Raw genomic sequence first — 19,130 nt, forward strand, 5'->3', positions numbered from 1 at the left:
GAGTACAGGATTTCTACAGTAAAATAAAATTCATCTCTGCTATCTTACATAATGATAAAGTACTGATACACACTTTATATTGTTGTTAATATAACACACTGCTTTAGTAGTTTTCATTTTATTTTTCATTAAAAATAATGCAAGGAAATGTGATTAATTAAAATGTTAAATTAAATACATACAATGGCAGTTAACACTCGCATTTGCCAGGGAAGGAGATATAAGTTATCCTTCGTTACAACAGTTGTTCTTGATAAATTTGGATTTTATCAAAGTGTTCAAAGACAAACTCAGAAAGCAAGCCTAAAAGCAAACTTTCATTTTCAACTAAACGTAATTAAAATTTCTTCGGCAATCATAGTTTGAAATTTCTCGCTGGTTAGCGAGAAATTTTTTCTTTTTTTTCGCTTTCACGACTAGCCGGCCGTTTTAAGATAAACCTATCTAAGGACGTTTGCCTTTGTCGCCCTTGCAACATGTTGCGATTAGGACGAACACAGGTGTCGCCACAAATGGTTAATGCACGACCACTAGCCAACTTGTCCGAATGTCTAGAGTTTGGATAGATAGCGCCGGCCTTTTCACATAGCATCGTTTCAGTTACGCTGTCACCGGCCAATTGTTTGTCCAATGCCATCAGCGGTCGTGAAGATCGCTGCACCGTTTAGAAACTATGGTTAGTCCTTTTGCGAACTAAATGCCCTGAATATAATCCTTCTGTTTGATAATTATGAATGTATTTCTGTCATATTGCCGAGATAGCTGAATCACGCATTCACATTTCGCATATTTTTCAATATTTTTCCGTTTAATTTCGACTGTTATCATTTGCTTTTTCTTTGTAATATCGTTCATTTTACTGGCAAACTTTCGGTCTACGTACAGTACTTTTAATTCACATAATTCTGCACAGAAAATCGTGCACAAAAACACGGTACAACAGTATAACCTGAGAAATTGAAAAATACAGAGTGATGCTGTTCTCATAAAACACCTCCGGCATACTTGGCAACTGACTCAAGTGCTCGTATCTCAAACATGGCTCGTATGTTAGTGCTAAAACTTGCTTGAAAGCTGGCTCGTATCTCAAATTTCTCATGCGTTGGAGCACTCGTAAGTATTACTGTATGACAAATTCTGTAAAATTTCAGTTTCATGTTATGAGCCTTTCAATAATTTTTTAAAAGTTCTGTTCAAATTTGCCTACAATGTGAACTCAGACTACCTTTTGCGAGAACTCAGTCTATCAACCAATTTTGCTAGTCATATTTAAACTGTACAAATATTTGACATGCTTCCTTATAACCATTTACACAATTTAACTATAATGTATTACTGCATAATAGCAATACATATTATAATAACCCTGCATCATGATAATAACTAACCTGTAGTAGAATTAATAATGTATACAGTATTGTTGTTCCATGCAGCCAGTAGAATATAGTCACCATAGCTGACCAGCCCTTGAGGTCTCTTCACTTCAGTGAGAGTCCATAGAACTTCATGGGTGGCCGTGTCTATTTTAAATACTTTGGAATGTCTGGAGGATGATAAGATGAGAGATGAGTTATCAGGGGTGCACATGGTGACCCAGCGGCTATCAGTGAGATGAGGACAGGGAATATGATGTAGAACCTGACCATCTAAGGAGTAGGTAGTGATCCTGCTGTTGGGCGAATCAGCGATAAGAACCTTGTCTTTAACTATCACCAGCATGTCAGAGTAGTAGCCATGATCAGGATGCTCCCAGCCGGTGATGAGTTCCCCTTCCATGCTGTAGACACTGACTGCACGAGGACCAGTAAGGGACAGAAAGTAGAGCCTGTCCTTGTAGCAAGTGATAGACTCTACTGAACTGGAGGTGCAGATGAACTTGTTGGTGATGTTATTATGAATGTCTACTCTGCTGACTGTGAAATCATGTAGTCCAATATAAGTGTTACCCTTATAGTGGCAGATGGAGAGGGGGTGGGATGGCAGTTGTACGCTGGACAGTCTGGTGAGGGACTTGGGGAGTTGAACAGGTGGAACTTTTTGTTTTTCAACGATAATATCATGAGAGGAGATAACTTCTACCTCAATATCTCTTCTCTCACCTGTAGAATATAGAGTGTACATGTGAGTAACAACAGTTATTAAATATTTTACACAGAAATATTGCACTTGAAAGAAACTATATTAGCTCATAGAATTCATGATTCCAGTTTTATCACCATTTTTACATTCATCTGTAGGTAATATTAAAGTCATTTTTATTAATACATTTTTTCAGAGCGATACGAGAGCATTGAAAAACAATTATTTTATAAGACAAATCACTCAGAGTTCAGTCAATATAACAGCGCTGCCATACAACGATGTACACCTATAAACTAATAATTAGTTATATAATACTAATATCAACTGCTATCAGCAGTGTCCAATATTAAGCATTGTTATAATGATTACTTGGAAGCGTGCCAACCTGTCACTTTTTACCCAGCTATTTCTCACCTAAACACCAGACTGTTAACTATTGATATGGCTAAAGGTGCTCTATCATTCCATGTAACAATGATAATTATTATGTGAATATGTTGATGGAAGCTCATACAGTGGGACCTGATTGGGCAGTATAAAGTATAAAATACACTGAGACTGCACATTATTGACAATGAAACAACAAAACTCAGTTATTTGCTACATAAGCTATATTTTAATCACTGGACCTGAGGCTAACTGATCAGTTTTAGTAAACCAAATAACTTATCCATCAATTTTCAACCAAAACACAGGGTTATTAATTATTACTATGGTTTATGACTGAAGAATCTTTGAATATCAGTCATAAAGGAGTAGTTCATCACACCCAGTAATTGACCCTATTTCCCAGAGGTTATGTTGCAGACCCTTATTCGATAGGAAGTACCTCAATATGGAAAATAGAGTTTTGTAAAGTAGGAACCATTTTTTCAACACTTCAGAACATTTAAACTGCTTCCTAAACTCTCACAATTACTATACATGTAAATACATGCACACGTCCCTCATTGTACATGCAGTACACTTGTATAGTAAAGTGCATATACAGGGATCAATAAAGGCCAGTTCACACTAAATCAGCGTATGACATGGTAAAGGCATCATAGACTGATGCCTTACCAAGGATATGTCAGGAACAATTGCAGCTGTCAAAGTTGCCCATATTTTGCTAAGCATCTATGACAGCCTGCAACATGTGCAACAATCACTGTTCACTATGCATTAACAGTGATTGACTGTCACGGATTGTGTGATCTACAGTATAATTGCTGTAGGACTAGTATTTCATCACTTCAGCCACCACATTGTGTAATGTTAACATCATGTCAGGGGATATTCATGTTGATGTAAATACTGAAGTGCTAGAGAAAGTGTGAATAATGTTACAACAAATAATCATCATGTAGTGTAGGATTAACACAGACATATTGTGATACAGTGTGAACCAACCTTTAGAAATCAATGATAGCTAAACAGTAAAGTGTGACTGGGTTCAGAATTGACCAGGCCAAGTCAATGACTAATACTGTTCTACTAATCAGGGTTAACATCGCAATGTCACAGAAATTTACCACAGCTGTCTTACATGTTGGTTAGGCACATTTAAAAACCTTCTTGTTAGTATTATAAAGCCTGGTTCCCCTATCGATTGCGAAACACCTGCAGTGATATTGCGCAACCAAATTACGCTACGCTCGGCGGTTTATGTTTACATGAAGCTGCATCGCTAATAACGGCATAAAAATGTTATTTCGCCACTCCGCTTTGATAATGCTGACCTTCACCTCTTCAGTGCATTTCGGGAGAGTTTTGCCCACGGCTCATCGCAAGATTAGAACAGCGCTAAACTCTTGCGTTGCCGCCGGCAACCAGTACCCGCTGTACTCGGTGCACAGGTTCCCATATCACCGCTAATAGCCTGTGATGCTGTCGTCGGTGCTTTGCGACGTATCTAAACCTTTAAATTAAAACAAGGGGTCATATTTTTCCTTCTCAATGGCATGTGTTACAAACTGTGCTTGCTGATGTGGTACTGGTTTAATGTACTGTAAACTTCTGTGAGCAAACCACATCCCACTCAACTATGTGAACACTCATTGGCCGATTGCCTTTTAGTCGGCCAAAGCACGAGTGTAACGAGAGACACACAGAATACATTTGGTAAACGAATATTGTGGCTGGGTTAAATTAATGATTGTGAAAATCATGGGTGTTGCTTAGACAGGCTGCATTCCTAAAACTCACAAATAACCTCAAAAAAATTGGTGGGAGGCTTATACATGACGGCGGCAATTGCATGAGAAGTTACACTGCAAAAGAAAGATTTACCTCAAAGATCTACATGATTATGATTACACGCTCTGAAATGATTCCAATTTATACAAATGACATCTGTATATATTTACTCAGGGAAATGTGTTTGTTTATATATGGAAAGCTGTTTGTTGTCAGGAAACCCATCAATTGAAAAGTAATCATGAATGCAACCAGCATGTATTAGAAATTAATTAAGTAGAATGAGGGAAAAATTTACTATTTCATCCAATTACAGACATACTAGCTTACTTTCCCTACTGATATTCACTAAGATGTCTGTTAATAAATGAAACATCCACAAGGCATCACCAACACATTGCAAACACATTGACAATGCAAGGAACCATTTTGATGGCATATGAGTAGCTAATCTTTAAATCATACGGTCACTGAATGTCACTTGATAACAGCTAATTCCTTGAGTAACCCGAGAACTGAATCAAAAAATAGATAAAGGGACTGTATCACCCCATGTTATACCATCAGTACACTAGTAGCCATGCTACAAAACATGGCCTTCAGTAGTACACTGAGTCATTTAACTTGTTGACAAATTCTTTCAACACTTTATGTGAAATCAATATTTTTGAATAAAACCTGAGCTAAATGTACATACTGTACTTGTACTACTGTACAGTGGACCCTCGCCATATGATTTTGATTAGTTCCAGTGCTGACATCAAAAAGTGAAAATGGCATATAGAGAAGTATAAAAACCTGTAGTGATTATCCACTACCAACACACCATGGTAAAAGTCGTAAAAACCTTATATACGTACATATTAACATTTGGTAACAAAATAGTATGTTAACCTTAGTAAGCATGGTTACCTACAGTTAGTTTAGTGGATTTAGTGGATATGATCCGCAATAAAATGTAACATTACAAAGCACCAGGGGCAGTAGCAGCAGTGCGTACATAGGAATTTCTAACCTTCGAGACAGACATATAACTCAGATGTTGAATTTACCATGAAAAAGTTTAGCTTACTAGACTTACATAATAAAAGCTAAGGTTCAGTATTAACTTCACAAAACTTCTACTTTTTCAGCATCTAAAATATTATCACCCATTTGTTTCCGGTTTCATTTTCACTCTAACTATTAAAGAATAACCCTGAGCTGAGAGATCGAGCATCATATCTCATTCAGGCGTTGTGAGAGAGATTTCAGCCAGTAACATTTTACTATATTTGTTATTACTGTGTATTCAGCGCATAGAATACCTAGTTTTGTTGCTGTAGTGGAAATCAGTCATTGTGTTCAAGTTGCGGGTTACACAGTTCAATTCTGTCAGTCTCTTTGAAACTATGAGACACCAAAAAGGCACCATATTTTGATCTGAATGTTTTGTCAATTTTAATCTTAAATATCTCTGTAAGAAATCACAAGTACTGATACTTTCTGATCAAATCTGTTAGTAACTTGTGTAAGTTCACCTGCAAGAAGAAAGGCAAACAATTGCTTGTATCACTTAAATATTCGATTGAATGAAATGGCAAGCTATTCGATTGCTGTTGCCCAAAAGTCCTCAAAATTAATTATCTCATGGTAGCAAGGGAGTAATAGCAAAAGGAGTTACAACCTTCTGTAATAGAGTTACCTTCGATCAAATATCTAGCCTTACAATCATTTAGCTTTCAGCAAAGCCTAAAACTTTGAGTCCATATGTCATCTGCTAACTAAATGGGTGTCAGCAACATTCATCATTAGGGGACATGCAGTGTGTCCAGACCTTTATGACGGTAGAAAAAACATATCCATTTATAATTATTCATACCTGTCTGCTTTAACTGTAGCTGGTCTGTGAGTTTGAGTTTTGGTAAATCTTCTTTAGCAATTCTGTCCAACTCTGCCTTCAATTCTTTGAATCCTCTCACAATTGCAGCCTAAACATAGAGTGATCCTACTAGAAAATGACAAATAATTTCATGTGTTGTGTTAATAACTAATGATATGGTCATCGTATACAGTCATATCACTAAATGGGAGTGTCCCAACATATGAGAACATGGAGATGCGATCAGCACTTCAAACAGGTTTCTTCTTGGCGATACGAGTAATCTTTGAAATGTGAGAAAACAATATATTTTTCAAAGCCACCGTATGGCCAAATATGCAAGAGACTGGTCTTACGAACAACATTCCGGTTTCTTCTCGAATCATTTAAAAAAAAAAGAACTGAGAGGTTCGCTAATGGCTATTTGAAGTTTATTGAATGCATGAAGTTTATTTGTAAAAATATTTCGACGAATGAGAGTGTATGAAATTGTAAACAAAAGCACATAGTGTTCAATTGTATCACCTTCGAACAGTTTTGGAGAGGGATTCCAACCTACAGCGTTGTCGTGATGGCTGTGATTACCCGTTGGCTTTTCGGCTTTAAAGAGCTTAGGACGAAAATATATACATTACACAAATACTAGTACACAAAGGTACACCAAAATATACACACTACACAAGCACTACTATGCATCAGTATACCAAAATATATACACTACATAAGCATTAGTACATACAGGTATACCAAAAAAATGATATATGGCAAACATGTAATAGTACAACACAGGTGTACCAAAATATCTAGAGTACACGAGCACTAGTTCACATTGGTATACAAGAAAATACCCAACAAACAAGCATTGATAAATAAAGTTATACAAAAACATAGACGCTACTCAAGCACTAGTACAGTCAGGTATACTAAATTACATATACAACACCAGCATTAGTACGCATGAGTGTACTAAAATATATATGCTACACAAGCAATAATACTCACAGGTTTACCAAAATATATATACTACATGAGTAGAAACAGGTATTTAAAAATATATACACTACACAAACGCTAGTACACACAGGTAACACCATAATGTATACAATATAGATGGACTAGTACACACAAGTACATAAATATATACACCACCAAAGCGCTGTTAAGAACAGTTTTAGTAGAATATATACATTACGCAATCACTGGTACACACAGGTACACCAAAATATATACACAACACTAACACTAGTACAAACAGACTTATCAAAATATATACACCACACCAGCACTAGTACACACAGGTATACCAAATTATATACACAACACTAACACAAACAGATTTATCAAAATATATACACTACACCAGCACTAGTACACACAGGTATATCAGAACATATATACTACACAAGAGCTAGCACACACTAGTATATCAAAGTATATACACTACACTAGTGCTAGTACAAACGGGCATGCTGAAATATATGCACAACAGAAGCACTAATACACAAAGGTGTACCAAAATATATAGAGCACGAAAGCACTAGTTAGAACAGGCATATAAAATATATATACTACACATGCACTAGTACACACTGGTATACCAAAAATATAAATAGTACACAAGACCTATATTTTCTCAACCGGTAAACAAACATATATACACTACACAAGTACTAATGCCTACATGCATACCAAAAAGTATACAGTACCAAAGGACTACTACACCCGTGTATACCAAAGTACATATACTACACACACCAGTCTACACAGATATATCAAATTATATATACTACCCATGAACTAATACGCACTGATATACAAAAATGTATAAAATACATTAGCTCAAAAAGGTTAAAAACAATATATATACTACACAAGGATTAGTACAAACATGCATGTATACTAAAAGAGGTATCCACACAAGCGTTAGTACAGCAGTATACTAAAATATATACACTTCCTTAGCAGTAGTATTCACAGGTACAGAAGCTCCCCTACTTACGAACATTCGAGTAACGAACAACAGTACATACGAACATGTATGCGCGTATGTGCGCCGCTAATACCGACAGTATTACCGACGTATTAGCGGCGGAGAGAGGCACTACTTGGAAGCACCACCCAGCATCCACCTTCCTCTGCCCAGTTCGTTGCAGTGCATAAATGCATGAACGTAGCTCTAGAGCGCAAAGAACTTAGTCTATTTTTATTGTATGTATTGTAAAATAATTTGCCGGCTTTTACTTGGCACAATCTAGATTAATAAATAAAGAAGAGAGTGTGTGTAGTTTCATTCAGCTTTTCATTAGCAAAATAAATTTCACTAGCCAAGGGGCGTACAGCTATCTGCTCTGCTCAACTAAATGAACGCATTCCTTTATATAAAATAATATCAATCATTCCGGCTAACGGCGAAAACACTGGCTAACGAGGTGAATAAATAGGATCGCTAGTGTGTTGGTGTGACAACAATATAGGTGACGATAAGTGATAGCATAAAGAGGGAAACAACGATATAATAAAAATGACAACACATACAATAAAAATGAAGTGTCATGGCCCGGCGTCCACCAAAGTATTCTCTCCAAAAAAATTAAATGTTTTTAAGTACAAACCAATACAAGTTACTTATACAAGCCTTAAACATACTTATATAAACCTTCAATATGCTTATATAGGCCTTAAACATAAATTATAATACGAAATATAGCATTGCAGTAACCTACGAACAAATTGCCTTACGAACGATCGTTCGGAACGCAACTCGCTTGTAAGTTGGGGAACGTCTGTATACCAAAATATATGAAGTACACAAGCAGCAGTACACATAGGCCTTTCATAATATATACAACGCACAAGTACTAATACCTACAGGTAAACCAAAATGTATACAGTATACAAGCACTAGTACAGATGTGTACACTACATAATATACACTTTACGAAACACTACTACAATCAGTTTCACAAAAATATCTTCATTACACAAGCAAAAGTACGAACTGGTAAACCAAAAGACATATACAAAACAAGCACTGGTACATAGAGAATTACTAAAATATATACACTGTGCAAGCAATGATACACACTGGTATATCTCGATATATACACTACATAAACACTGATAGACACAAGTATACTACAAAATATACACAACACAAGCACTAGTACACATAATTATACCAAACTAAATATATATGACAAACATGTAATAGTACAACACAGGTGTACCGAAACCTTGAGTACACAAGAACTAGTCCAAACCGGTATACAAGAAAATACTCAACGCACAAGCACTAGTACAGAAAATTATACAAAAATATAAACACTAAAATAAATTAATTAAAATATATACAATCAATAGTACACACAAGTATCCCCAATTATATAAATTACCCATGCACTAGAAAACACAGGTATACAAAAATATATACACTACACTAGCACTAGTACCCACAAGTTTACAAAAAAATATACACCAGATTGGCAATATCACTCAGGTTTAATAAAACATCACACTACACAAGCGCTGGTACACAAAGGTATACCAAAGCATATACACTGTGCAAGCAGTAGTAAACACTGGCATACCTAAGTATTTACACTACACAAGCGCTAATACACACATCTATTCCAGAATATATATACTACACAAGTATAGTACATACAAGTATACCAAAACATACGCAGTGCACAAGCGCTAGTACACACAGTTATACCAAAATGTATACACACCACAAGCACTAGTGCACACTGGTAAACCAGAGTATATATACTACACAAGCATTTGTACACACAGGTAAACCAAAATATACACACTACACAAGCATTTGTACACACACAGGCATACCCATATATCTACAATACCAGCATGTCCATGAAATCCTGAACATTATTGAACTCCTGAGTAGCAATCCTGGCCAATAGCTTACCGGGGGATGGCTCTTAGTCCCAGTTTCTAGCAACTCCTTATTGGTTCTTAGGCTATTCCACTGCTTGAGCAGCTCGTCTTCTATAAAGTCAGCAATTTTAGTCTGTGACTGCTGTCGGTTTTCCAGCACATGTTTCTCCAGTGTGTCATATTTAAGTTTAATCTCATTCAACTGTAACAGGAAATAGTAGAGGAAATACAAATCATAGATAAGCAAACATTCAGGAGTTGTACTCCCTCTTCTTCTCCTCCGGTTTTTTTGACATAAAGTTAGGAAAAACAATAGCTGAGGTAAGATTATGTAGCCTCTTTTTATAATTTTCATGAAATTGTAGCCTCTTTCTCATATCACATCAAATGCTATCACGTCACAGCAACTATAGTTGGGTATAACAAAAGAAAGAAGGCAGTCGGGGTATTTCAACATGAACAATAATTACAAACCTGACTATCTCTAGTCTCGTGGATAAGTAGAAGCATGGCTTGTGTTTCATCATCAAAGTCTGCCTGTAATTTAGATACTTCCTTGAAGAGTTTTTCATATTCCTCATCCTTGGTTGTACTCTCTTTTGTTATTACGGTGTTCAGCAGGAAGGCTGCCAGATCTTCCAATGCCTGGAAGTCATGTGGTACACCTGTGCAAAATTACCTTGATTGTTGGAATGGAATAAATACACGAACCAATAGTAGCAAGGGATCTGCAGAAAAATGTCCACAAAATCATACTATTAATCACTTAATTACATCAATAACAACTAATTTTTACATTGTTTCTGTTTGTATCAAATTCCATTCTCCAACTTCAAAGCTTTTCAGCTTTTTCAGTGAACTTATAAAATCAACACCATAGAAATACTTAGTAACTGCATGAGGCTGATAAGCAGGCTGATAGGAGTTGTTTGTTCAATGCAGTCTTAGTACATCCATTTATGTGAAAAACTCTTCAACTTTTACTAGTTTAGCAGTGCAGAAGAAGTGTTGAGATTAGACTACATAGTGGAAAGTATTAGGAAGCCAAAAGAAACTGTTCGTTCTTTTGAAAGTAACAATCAGAATGCAGCTAGCCGAGCAAATGATGCAATTAATTCTTTCAAAAAAGCTGATTTTTGTTCCTACAGGTAGTATATGTACGGCCAGTTTATGTCACTTGTTCTTGAATATGCTTGTAGCCTGTGATAGACTTTATATACAGTCAAACATGGATAACTCGTCCACAGATAACTCGAACACATGGTTAATCCGAACATTTCCTTTGGTCCGTTCCCACGTAATGATAAATTGCTATAGATAACTCGAACTCAACACTGTTAATTCGAACTGTTTTTTTGCCCAACGGCTACCGAAACGGTTGTTATCGCTTTAGAAAATCACTTTATTCAAAGCCATAGAGGTAAACTTCATCTTTTCGTAATTCATAAGCGTCGTTATTACCACCATCGGCAAAATATTTTTGTCAACAACTTTTCTAAAGGTTTGGTGAAATTTGATTTATACTTCTATACGATGAATAGCACGGGCTAGCCGAGTCACGCGCGCAAGGATTTTCGCCACGCACATACAAAACAAAAATCGCATGTTGTTTTTGTTTTGTATGTGCGTGGCGAAAATCATTGAGTGCGTGACCCGGCTAGCCCGTGATGAATAGCTTTCCGACGTTGATTCCGTGTTGAATCAACGCCGGAATGTTGAATGTTTAAAACGTCTTAAAAATTGTTGTAATTAAACGTATACGTTGTCTGAGCTACAAAAAACTATTCATCGTTTGACCTAAACACAGAATACGTGTGTACATTCAATAAGTATCTATTAAAAAAGCGTGAGTGATATAGAATGTACCGTAAAACCTCGTAAAACTTCTAATTGAACTGCCTCGGAGTGTTGCTCTTAACGAATCCCAGGTAAAGTAAGGTAATCTTAGCATGAACTTCAAGAAAAAACGGCAAAATTGATCGTGGGTAAAACCCCAAAAGAAAAAAATGTCTTTTCTTTTGAGCCTTTCAACAACGATCAAGTTTTGCCAATGTCAATCTGAAAAACGTCCTGGCAAGAACATCACCTCAAACAACAAACCAATCTCAAGTGATAGAAAAATCTCTATACTATTTCATAAAAACGTTTTAAACTTTACATTAGAAGCATTTAATTTGAAACAAGCTATTTGTGCTTTTGATTTATATTATAGTTTGTATATGTACATGTATCTACTAATAAATAAGTAAATATATGGACTTGTGACAGTGCTCTGATAACTTGAACGCTCTGATAATTCGAACACTTTTGCTCGGTCCCTTGAAGTTCGAGTTATCCATGTTTGACTGTATATAATTTATGAACTTGCAGATTAATAGCATATTATGTGATAGTATCCTTACGGTTATCTTAACTCAGCTTACAATCGGTCGACACTCATAAATCTTTTTCTATTACACATTAGAAGCTAGTTTTCATTGTAAACTGTAGCAAACATATAAATGAATGCACTGATCTTATATGCAACACTGTTGATTACAGTTGTTAAACAAGAAATGTCTTCGAGTTTAGAAATAAATAAATTGAAAGCTTCAGCGAATTGCACAGCAAAGAAAAGGCTACCAAATCATCGAATGTTAATTGTAAGCAGTAATAGATACCAACTGGTAGATATATTTCCTCAGATTCCCAATGTATAACATGTATGTATGTATGTAACATCACAAAGGAAGGGTTAACATCACAAATGAAGGGTTAACATCACAAAGGAAGGGTTAATATCACAAAATAAGGGTTAACATCACAAATGAAGGGTTAATATCACAAAGGAAGGGTTAACATCCCAAATGAAGGGTTAACATCACAAATGAATGGTTAACATCACAAATGAATGGTTAACAACACAAATGAAGGGTTAACATCACAAAGGAAGGGTTGACATCACAAAGGAAGGATTAACATCACAAAGGAAGGATTAACATCACAAAGGAAGGATTAACATCACAAAGGAAGGGTTAACATCACAAAGGAAGGGTTAACATCACAAAGGAAGGGTTAACATCACAAAGGAAGGGTTAACATCACAAAGGAAGGGTTAACATCACAAAGGAAGGGTTAATGCTCGAAGAAGATTGCAAAATATAGGCAAGATTTGATTCACCCATAGAAAGGTTTAAACTTTCAAAATTCAGACAAGCTAATTAAAAATACAAGCCAGCGTCAATATGAAGGCCCCCTCTATATGAAGGCCCCTCTATTTGATCGCCGCTATAAGGAAGGGATTGAAAAAATAGAGTGCCATGACATTCAGATGGAAATTTTGTGGTACAAAGATATTCTCAAAAAATGAATCAAGTAATTTGATATTGTTCAGATTAGGCAGAAGAAAACATAAACCACTTTGTTTTTAATAACTTTATCTTTATAGGACTAATTTAAACTCTATTATATTATGTACACTATGTAAAAATGGCTACACTAAATACAATCAGACTGAGTAGAAGGGAGACATAAACTGAAGGAAAAGTAGGAGTAATTACTAAATGTTAGTACTAGTGTCCGACACCAGCACCATCTACTTTCCTTTGTAAAGGATGTCAGTCCTCTACTCAATCTAGTCAGACCAACTTGCCAAAGGCTGGCTGAAGAAAAAATGAGCAGCCTGAACTAGAGGGCGTACCTAAAAATATGCAAGGACCTACAGGACATTTACTAAACACACTACCAGAGGAGCAGACAGACAAGACAGTTGTGCAATATTGTACTACTCTTAATCTAATCCGTTGTATTGATTAAATACATTTATTTGTAACTAGTAGTGGTGGCTGGTAGTTTTAGTATAGAGAAGTAAGGAGTTGCATCAGATTATACACACCTTGACAGTTGTATTCTAACACTTGCATTCTGAATTGTACATTTTAGGTACCGGTAATGACTTGACTAATTGAATAATTTTTTTCACGGTTTTAATTTCCTCATTATCTTAGAGCAGTTCATGTTTTCACATAAAATACCTTTTCAATGATCAGCCTGTTAACCATGATCGAACAGTGTGTAAATATCAAACACACTTTGTAGACACCAGCATTTACTACTTAGCATTTACCACCTGATGTATGTAAATGTCATTCTGCTATCCACAATAAGTATGGTGTTTACTCAATAAACTTACCTGTATCACACTTGGTTGAATCCGTTACACATTTCATACAACTGATGGTATGGCAGACCTTACATCCCAACACTATCGGCTGATTCTCGTGCTTCGTACAGATATCTGGCAGATGTTGGCTCTCATTTGACATATACTGGGTCATGGATATTGTGTGATGACCATCCAGGGCATTGTCGTGGTGCTAAAAAAAGCAAAGTGTAGTTATAGTATTATTTCTAAACAAAGCTAATTACGTTTACAGCGGGATCTCCGCCCCAGCGGTTGACCTGGCAGTACAACAATTCAAATATGATGACAGGCCTTTCTTATTAAAAGTATTATAAGATATTCTACCACTGGAAGGAAATTAGTTGGGAATACCATGAGGTAATAAACTAGTTGAGTATAATTGGTGTAAAGTACATAACAGCACGCATGTTGCTGCATCCTTAGAAGTCATGGTGCTACTATTACCCTTAAAACTCTTGACAGCAACAATGTACAGCAATCCATTGCAGCACGATAATGGGCAGTTTTGTTTCATATAAAGCCACATTGTGCGTAATAGGATTGTGAGTAATAGGATTGTGAGTAATAGGATTGTGAGTAATAGGATTGTGAGTAATAGGATTGTGAGTAATAGCGTGTCCAAACTGCTACAGAGAGTGAAGATCATATAGAATATGATTGTTCTTAACATAAGTAGATAACCTTGACCATTCACAGTACTGACTGCATATTATACTCACAGTTACATGGAATGCTGTGACATGCACTGACTAGTGAATCATTTGCTCTTCTACTAATCAGAACTATTTCAGACAACAGGAGTCACTGTGATTTACAAGGAGGATAAGGAAATAAGAAAAGGCAATACTCATAGTAGCCTAAACCCCCTTATTTACACTTAGCGTAAAGGTCTACAGGTATGATGCGCCTCAGATTGTTTCCCTGTGTAATTAAAGGATATAACTTAGAGTAAACAGTTTGGCCTGAGTTCAAGTAATAAATGAGAAGCATTATCACCTGATGGATTCAACAGCGTAATTAAGCGTAAACTGTTTAGACTGAGTTTCAAAGTTCTAGTACTGAATGATCAGCGCTAAAAGGCCTCATACCCTTATTACACCGATATTACAAAAATGTTACTAATTTGGTAAGTAAATATTTAAAGAGAGAGGCATTGCAGCTGGTCGAGACAAGTAAACAACTGACTATTATATTTATATTTGATGAATAACGGAGGTAAACAGCAGTAACTGTGCTGCCATGTGAAATAAACCTGCATATGACAGATGAACTCTGAAGCTATGAATAACGGCACCAACACCCCAATCAAATATATGTCAGACATACCTCAAGGTGCTCTTTGCAGAATTTCCTAGAGCAATCTGTGCAATATGATGTAGCTTGACGTTTATGTTGTCCTCTCTTGGTACAAGTGTCGCAGAGCCTTGCAGCATCAACATCATAGTCGGCCAATGATTCGGGTGACATCTTATACACCTTCCTAAAAATCATAGTTTATACATTGCGCAACCTAATGATATGTAAATAAAACTTTATAAAAATATTAGATTACACGCTATTCTATATTTAGATATGAAGTAAGTGCTGTCATAAATATGCTAATGTAATAAAATAATACAGGGCAGCTCATTTCTTTTCAATTTAGATTAGTTAAATTATGAAATATTCTCAATTATTCAAAGTTTTATTGGCTATTGTTCATCTATTGGTTAACTTGTTGTCACAGAGAAATCTTTATTATTAGATAGGCACAATTATCAAAGGTTGACCTGATACAAAATCCACATTACAGTTATTTGATGTCAACAGGTTCACCATGTTTTACTATGCTGCATTGTAGGTGCAGATATGTGGGAATGTGATTACCAGCTCCTACAAGCTCAAAAACAAACAGTCAATTGCAGCCATCAAGAAAGCCTCAAAGATTTAAATCACCTTCTTAAACGGCTCAAATGGGACGTAGTTGAACAAGATTGCTTCTGTTTACACTTTCATGCAACCTTATTCGTCAAATTATTTATTTTATTATTGTAAAGCTGTCACTTGAGCCCTGATATCTTTAAAACCTTCCATAAAAAATCGTTTAATTTTTCAACCTTAGCTCGAAGAAGTGCATCTCATTACTGATGAACATGAGGAGTCGGCTGGTCACTGTCGATAATCAAAAAATGCTGCAGAGACTGTTTGCACGATTTGGCAGAAAGTACGGGTCACATGATCAGATTATGACTAGTTGATTAGACCAGGCTGAAACGATGCTATGAAGTACTGAGCATTTATATTTGATACAGGCTTTCCGCGAGAACCCAAAGTATTTGTCATAAACCAGTGCTGCGAGACATTTATATCTAGCCTTTTATTTCATGTGATAACATCACATGTCAAAACAATAACCGAAATGTTAGAGTATGTCAGCCAAATAAAGAGATTTCAAACTACGGCTTTTTGTGATGACTGTGATTAACTGGTCGTTTTTTAGCCTTTAAGAGCTTGTAATCAAATTTCCACATATTTTGCACCTACAACACAGCAGAGTAAAACATGGTGAGCCTTTTGATACCAAATAACTGTAATGTCAATTGTGTTACAAGTAAACCTTTAAAGACTTTGCTGGTTGGATAGTTGAAATAATAGGCAATTAGAGATAAGAGACCCAATGGATATTGTACCCTGTGCGATGATGATCACTCTTTCCAGTGAATTAAATGTACACAAATCATTTCAATTAATGTACAAACATCATTTCTCAATGGTCAATTATAAAGGTGTGTGACCCATCGCATGGAACTAATATACTCGTCACTTAATATTAAAATATCTGAGAGACAGCTTTAATAAGCATGGCCTTCTAGAACGATAGAAGGGCCCGATCGATAAATCATTCTTAATAACTTGTTCACAAATGTATTACATATGTACAATGTTAGCATCGCAGTAACGTTGAATATTACTTACCCGCAGCTTTGAAGCCCGCACCAGCAAATCTTGTTCTTTTCATAGTGTGATGTAAGGCATGGCATACAGTGTATGTGGCCGCAGGGTAGTTGTTTAGGATCAACTATTTTTTCATTTCTCAAACCACAAAATTCACACTCAATATCGTGAGAAGCAGAAGCCATTGCTAAAATGAAATTACAAAAATATATAATAATAAAGTTCACAAATGTCTATTGAACCTACAGAATTACACAGTAACCAATACATTATAAGATGATAACGATATGAATGCTGAAGACTAGCTAATGCTTAAATGTCAGGAACCTTATTTAGTATGACTTATTATATACAATTCATTGGATGAGGCATTTCTAAAGCGCCTAAATAAATGAAGTCATAAAATTTACATTTAAAAAATAAGATTCTTACATGCAAAATTATTATTATTAGTATTATATCATTTAAAGAAAAAGATCCAAGCGATGACTTGTCATTATGTAGCTAAGAGATCGATGATTGGTTCACCACATCACAAAACAAAGTAAATGGCTTAAAAAAGCAAAGTCTTCAAAAATGTCAACTCCTCACTGTCTCTAAAATGAGGCTGATTTAAAACTTCAACTTCCTTGGTCATATTCTCCTACATAATACTGTTATATATCCCTAGAGCAGAGACAGTGGTTTATCAGAGAAACCAAGTTCTACCGCTGAAGATAATTGTACTTAGCATAGGTTTATGGTATCCCATAGTTGACTGATAAAAATGTAATTATACCATGGTTTAAACTTGATATTCTTACTGATATAACTGCATAAAAGTCTGTCTCATCTCCTACCATAGAGTGATGTAATAAAGAGTAATAACAAAGAGTACTGCTATAAGCTATCACTACACTTGTAATCCCACCTCGTAAACATCTTGAGATCAACAAGAGTCTACCCAGATATTAACCACATATCTATGCTCTCACGCAACTCATCGCGTGTATCACCTATTAGGTTAAGCGATAGATCAACGTAGGATAACTTGAAGCAGAGCACACTAAAACTGGTCTTGGTTCAGATACAATCAGTTCTACCTAATAATAATTAATTAGCAGTTTAAATGCTCTTGATATATCAAATAAAAAGTCTCCAATAGATCATGTATTCTTGATAGTGCAGTTTGAATCGAGCACGGTAGAATGCCAACATTGTCAGTGAGCAGAAGTTATCGTAAGTGATTGGCCTGCATTAGCACAAATTAGACATGAGAATGTGAGACAAATTGAGCTTAAAACACGTTTACTGAGTAAACAAGCTCCATTAACTGCATACAATTAAATTCATCAGCCTAGCACACAATGAAACATGATACTCACTATAAAATTCTCCAAAGTGAGATATAATTACGATGAATACGCAACTGTCTGTGAACAAGGAAGTTACCAGTGTGCCGCTCCCTTCTGCGCGCGCATTGCACTGCACATTCGCAATTTCCGGCAAACTATGTTTCGATTGCGCTAGTAACATATACGGGGCGTTATAAAATCTGTCAAGCGGAAACAGATGCGACGTTTAAAACGTCGAAACTTGAAAAGAGCAGACAACTACAACTTTATAAATATCGCTGTTCAAACAGAGTACTTTTTGAATAGAGGAGGCGTTGTATAAAAATCAAGGGAAGTATTGTTTAGCCCAGAGCCATCGAGTGTAAGAGTTACGCCACCAACAATTTAAGGGCGCCATCTTAGTTCCACTTTGCACAATGGTTTCATTTCATTGTTATAGGCAATGGTCTTTGCTAGCCAATAAAAAGTCACGTAAGTGAATATTGGCCAATAGGTTTGCATGACAGGCAACCCTTGCTAACATATGATACTTCAGTTAACATGCTATAGTATCTTTGACTGCCTTATTGCCTCTAATCAAGCAAAAAAGAGAGCACAAGTCCATAAAAACTGAGTTGAGGTTTCTACACATGCACATATATTTGCAAATAACATGCATACG

The 19,130-nt window shown here is 35.9% G+C and overlaps 1 protein-coding gene across 1 annotated transcript; it reads right to left on the reverse strand.

The window, feature by feature from the left end:
• Positions 1-1,478: 1,478 nt before the first annotated feature.
• LOC137397217 (uncharacterized) lies at positions 1,479-18,555 on the reverse strand. The gene is made up of 9 exons (XM_068083506.1): positions 18,500-18,555; positions 17,157-17,322; positions 15,528-15,681; positions 14,190-14,373; positions 10,493-10,683; positions 10,050-10,220; positions 6,122-6,230; positions 1,639-2,099; positions 1,479-1,520 (listed from the first exon to the last, which is right to left on the reverse strand). The coding sequence occupies exons 2-9, from the start codon at positions 17,318-17,320 to the stop codon at positions 1,479-1,481; spliced, it is 1,476 nt and encodes a 491-aa protein (XP_067939607.1). The 5' UTR covers positions 17,321-17,322; positions 18,500-18,555.
• Positions 18,556-19,130: the final 575 nt, after the last annotated feature.

This window comes from Watersipora subatra, chromosome 5, assembly GCF_963576615.1.
Source record: "Watersipora subatra chromosome 5, tzWatSuba1.1, whole genome shotgun sequence".
NCBI lineage: Eukaryota > Metazoa > Bryozoa > Gymnolaemata > Cheilostomatida > Watersiporidae > Watersipora > Watersipora subatra.

Coding starts and splice junctions, on each gene's coding strand:
- LOC137397217 (XM_068083506.1), bottom strand. CDS start 17,320: ATGGCTTCTGCTTCTCACGATATTGAGTGTGAATTTTGTGGTTTGAGA. Junction 14,374..15,527: donor TCTGCAAAGAGCACCTTGAG/GTATGTCTGACA, acceptor TGCTTTTTTTAG/CACCACGACAATGCCCTGGA. Junction 1,521..1,638: donor CCTACTCCTTAGATGGTCAG/GTTCTACATCAT, acceptor TATTTAAAATAG/ACACGGCCACCCATGAAGTT.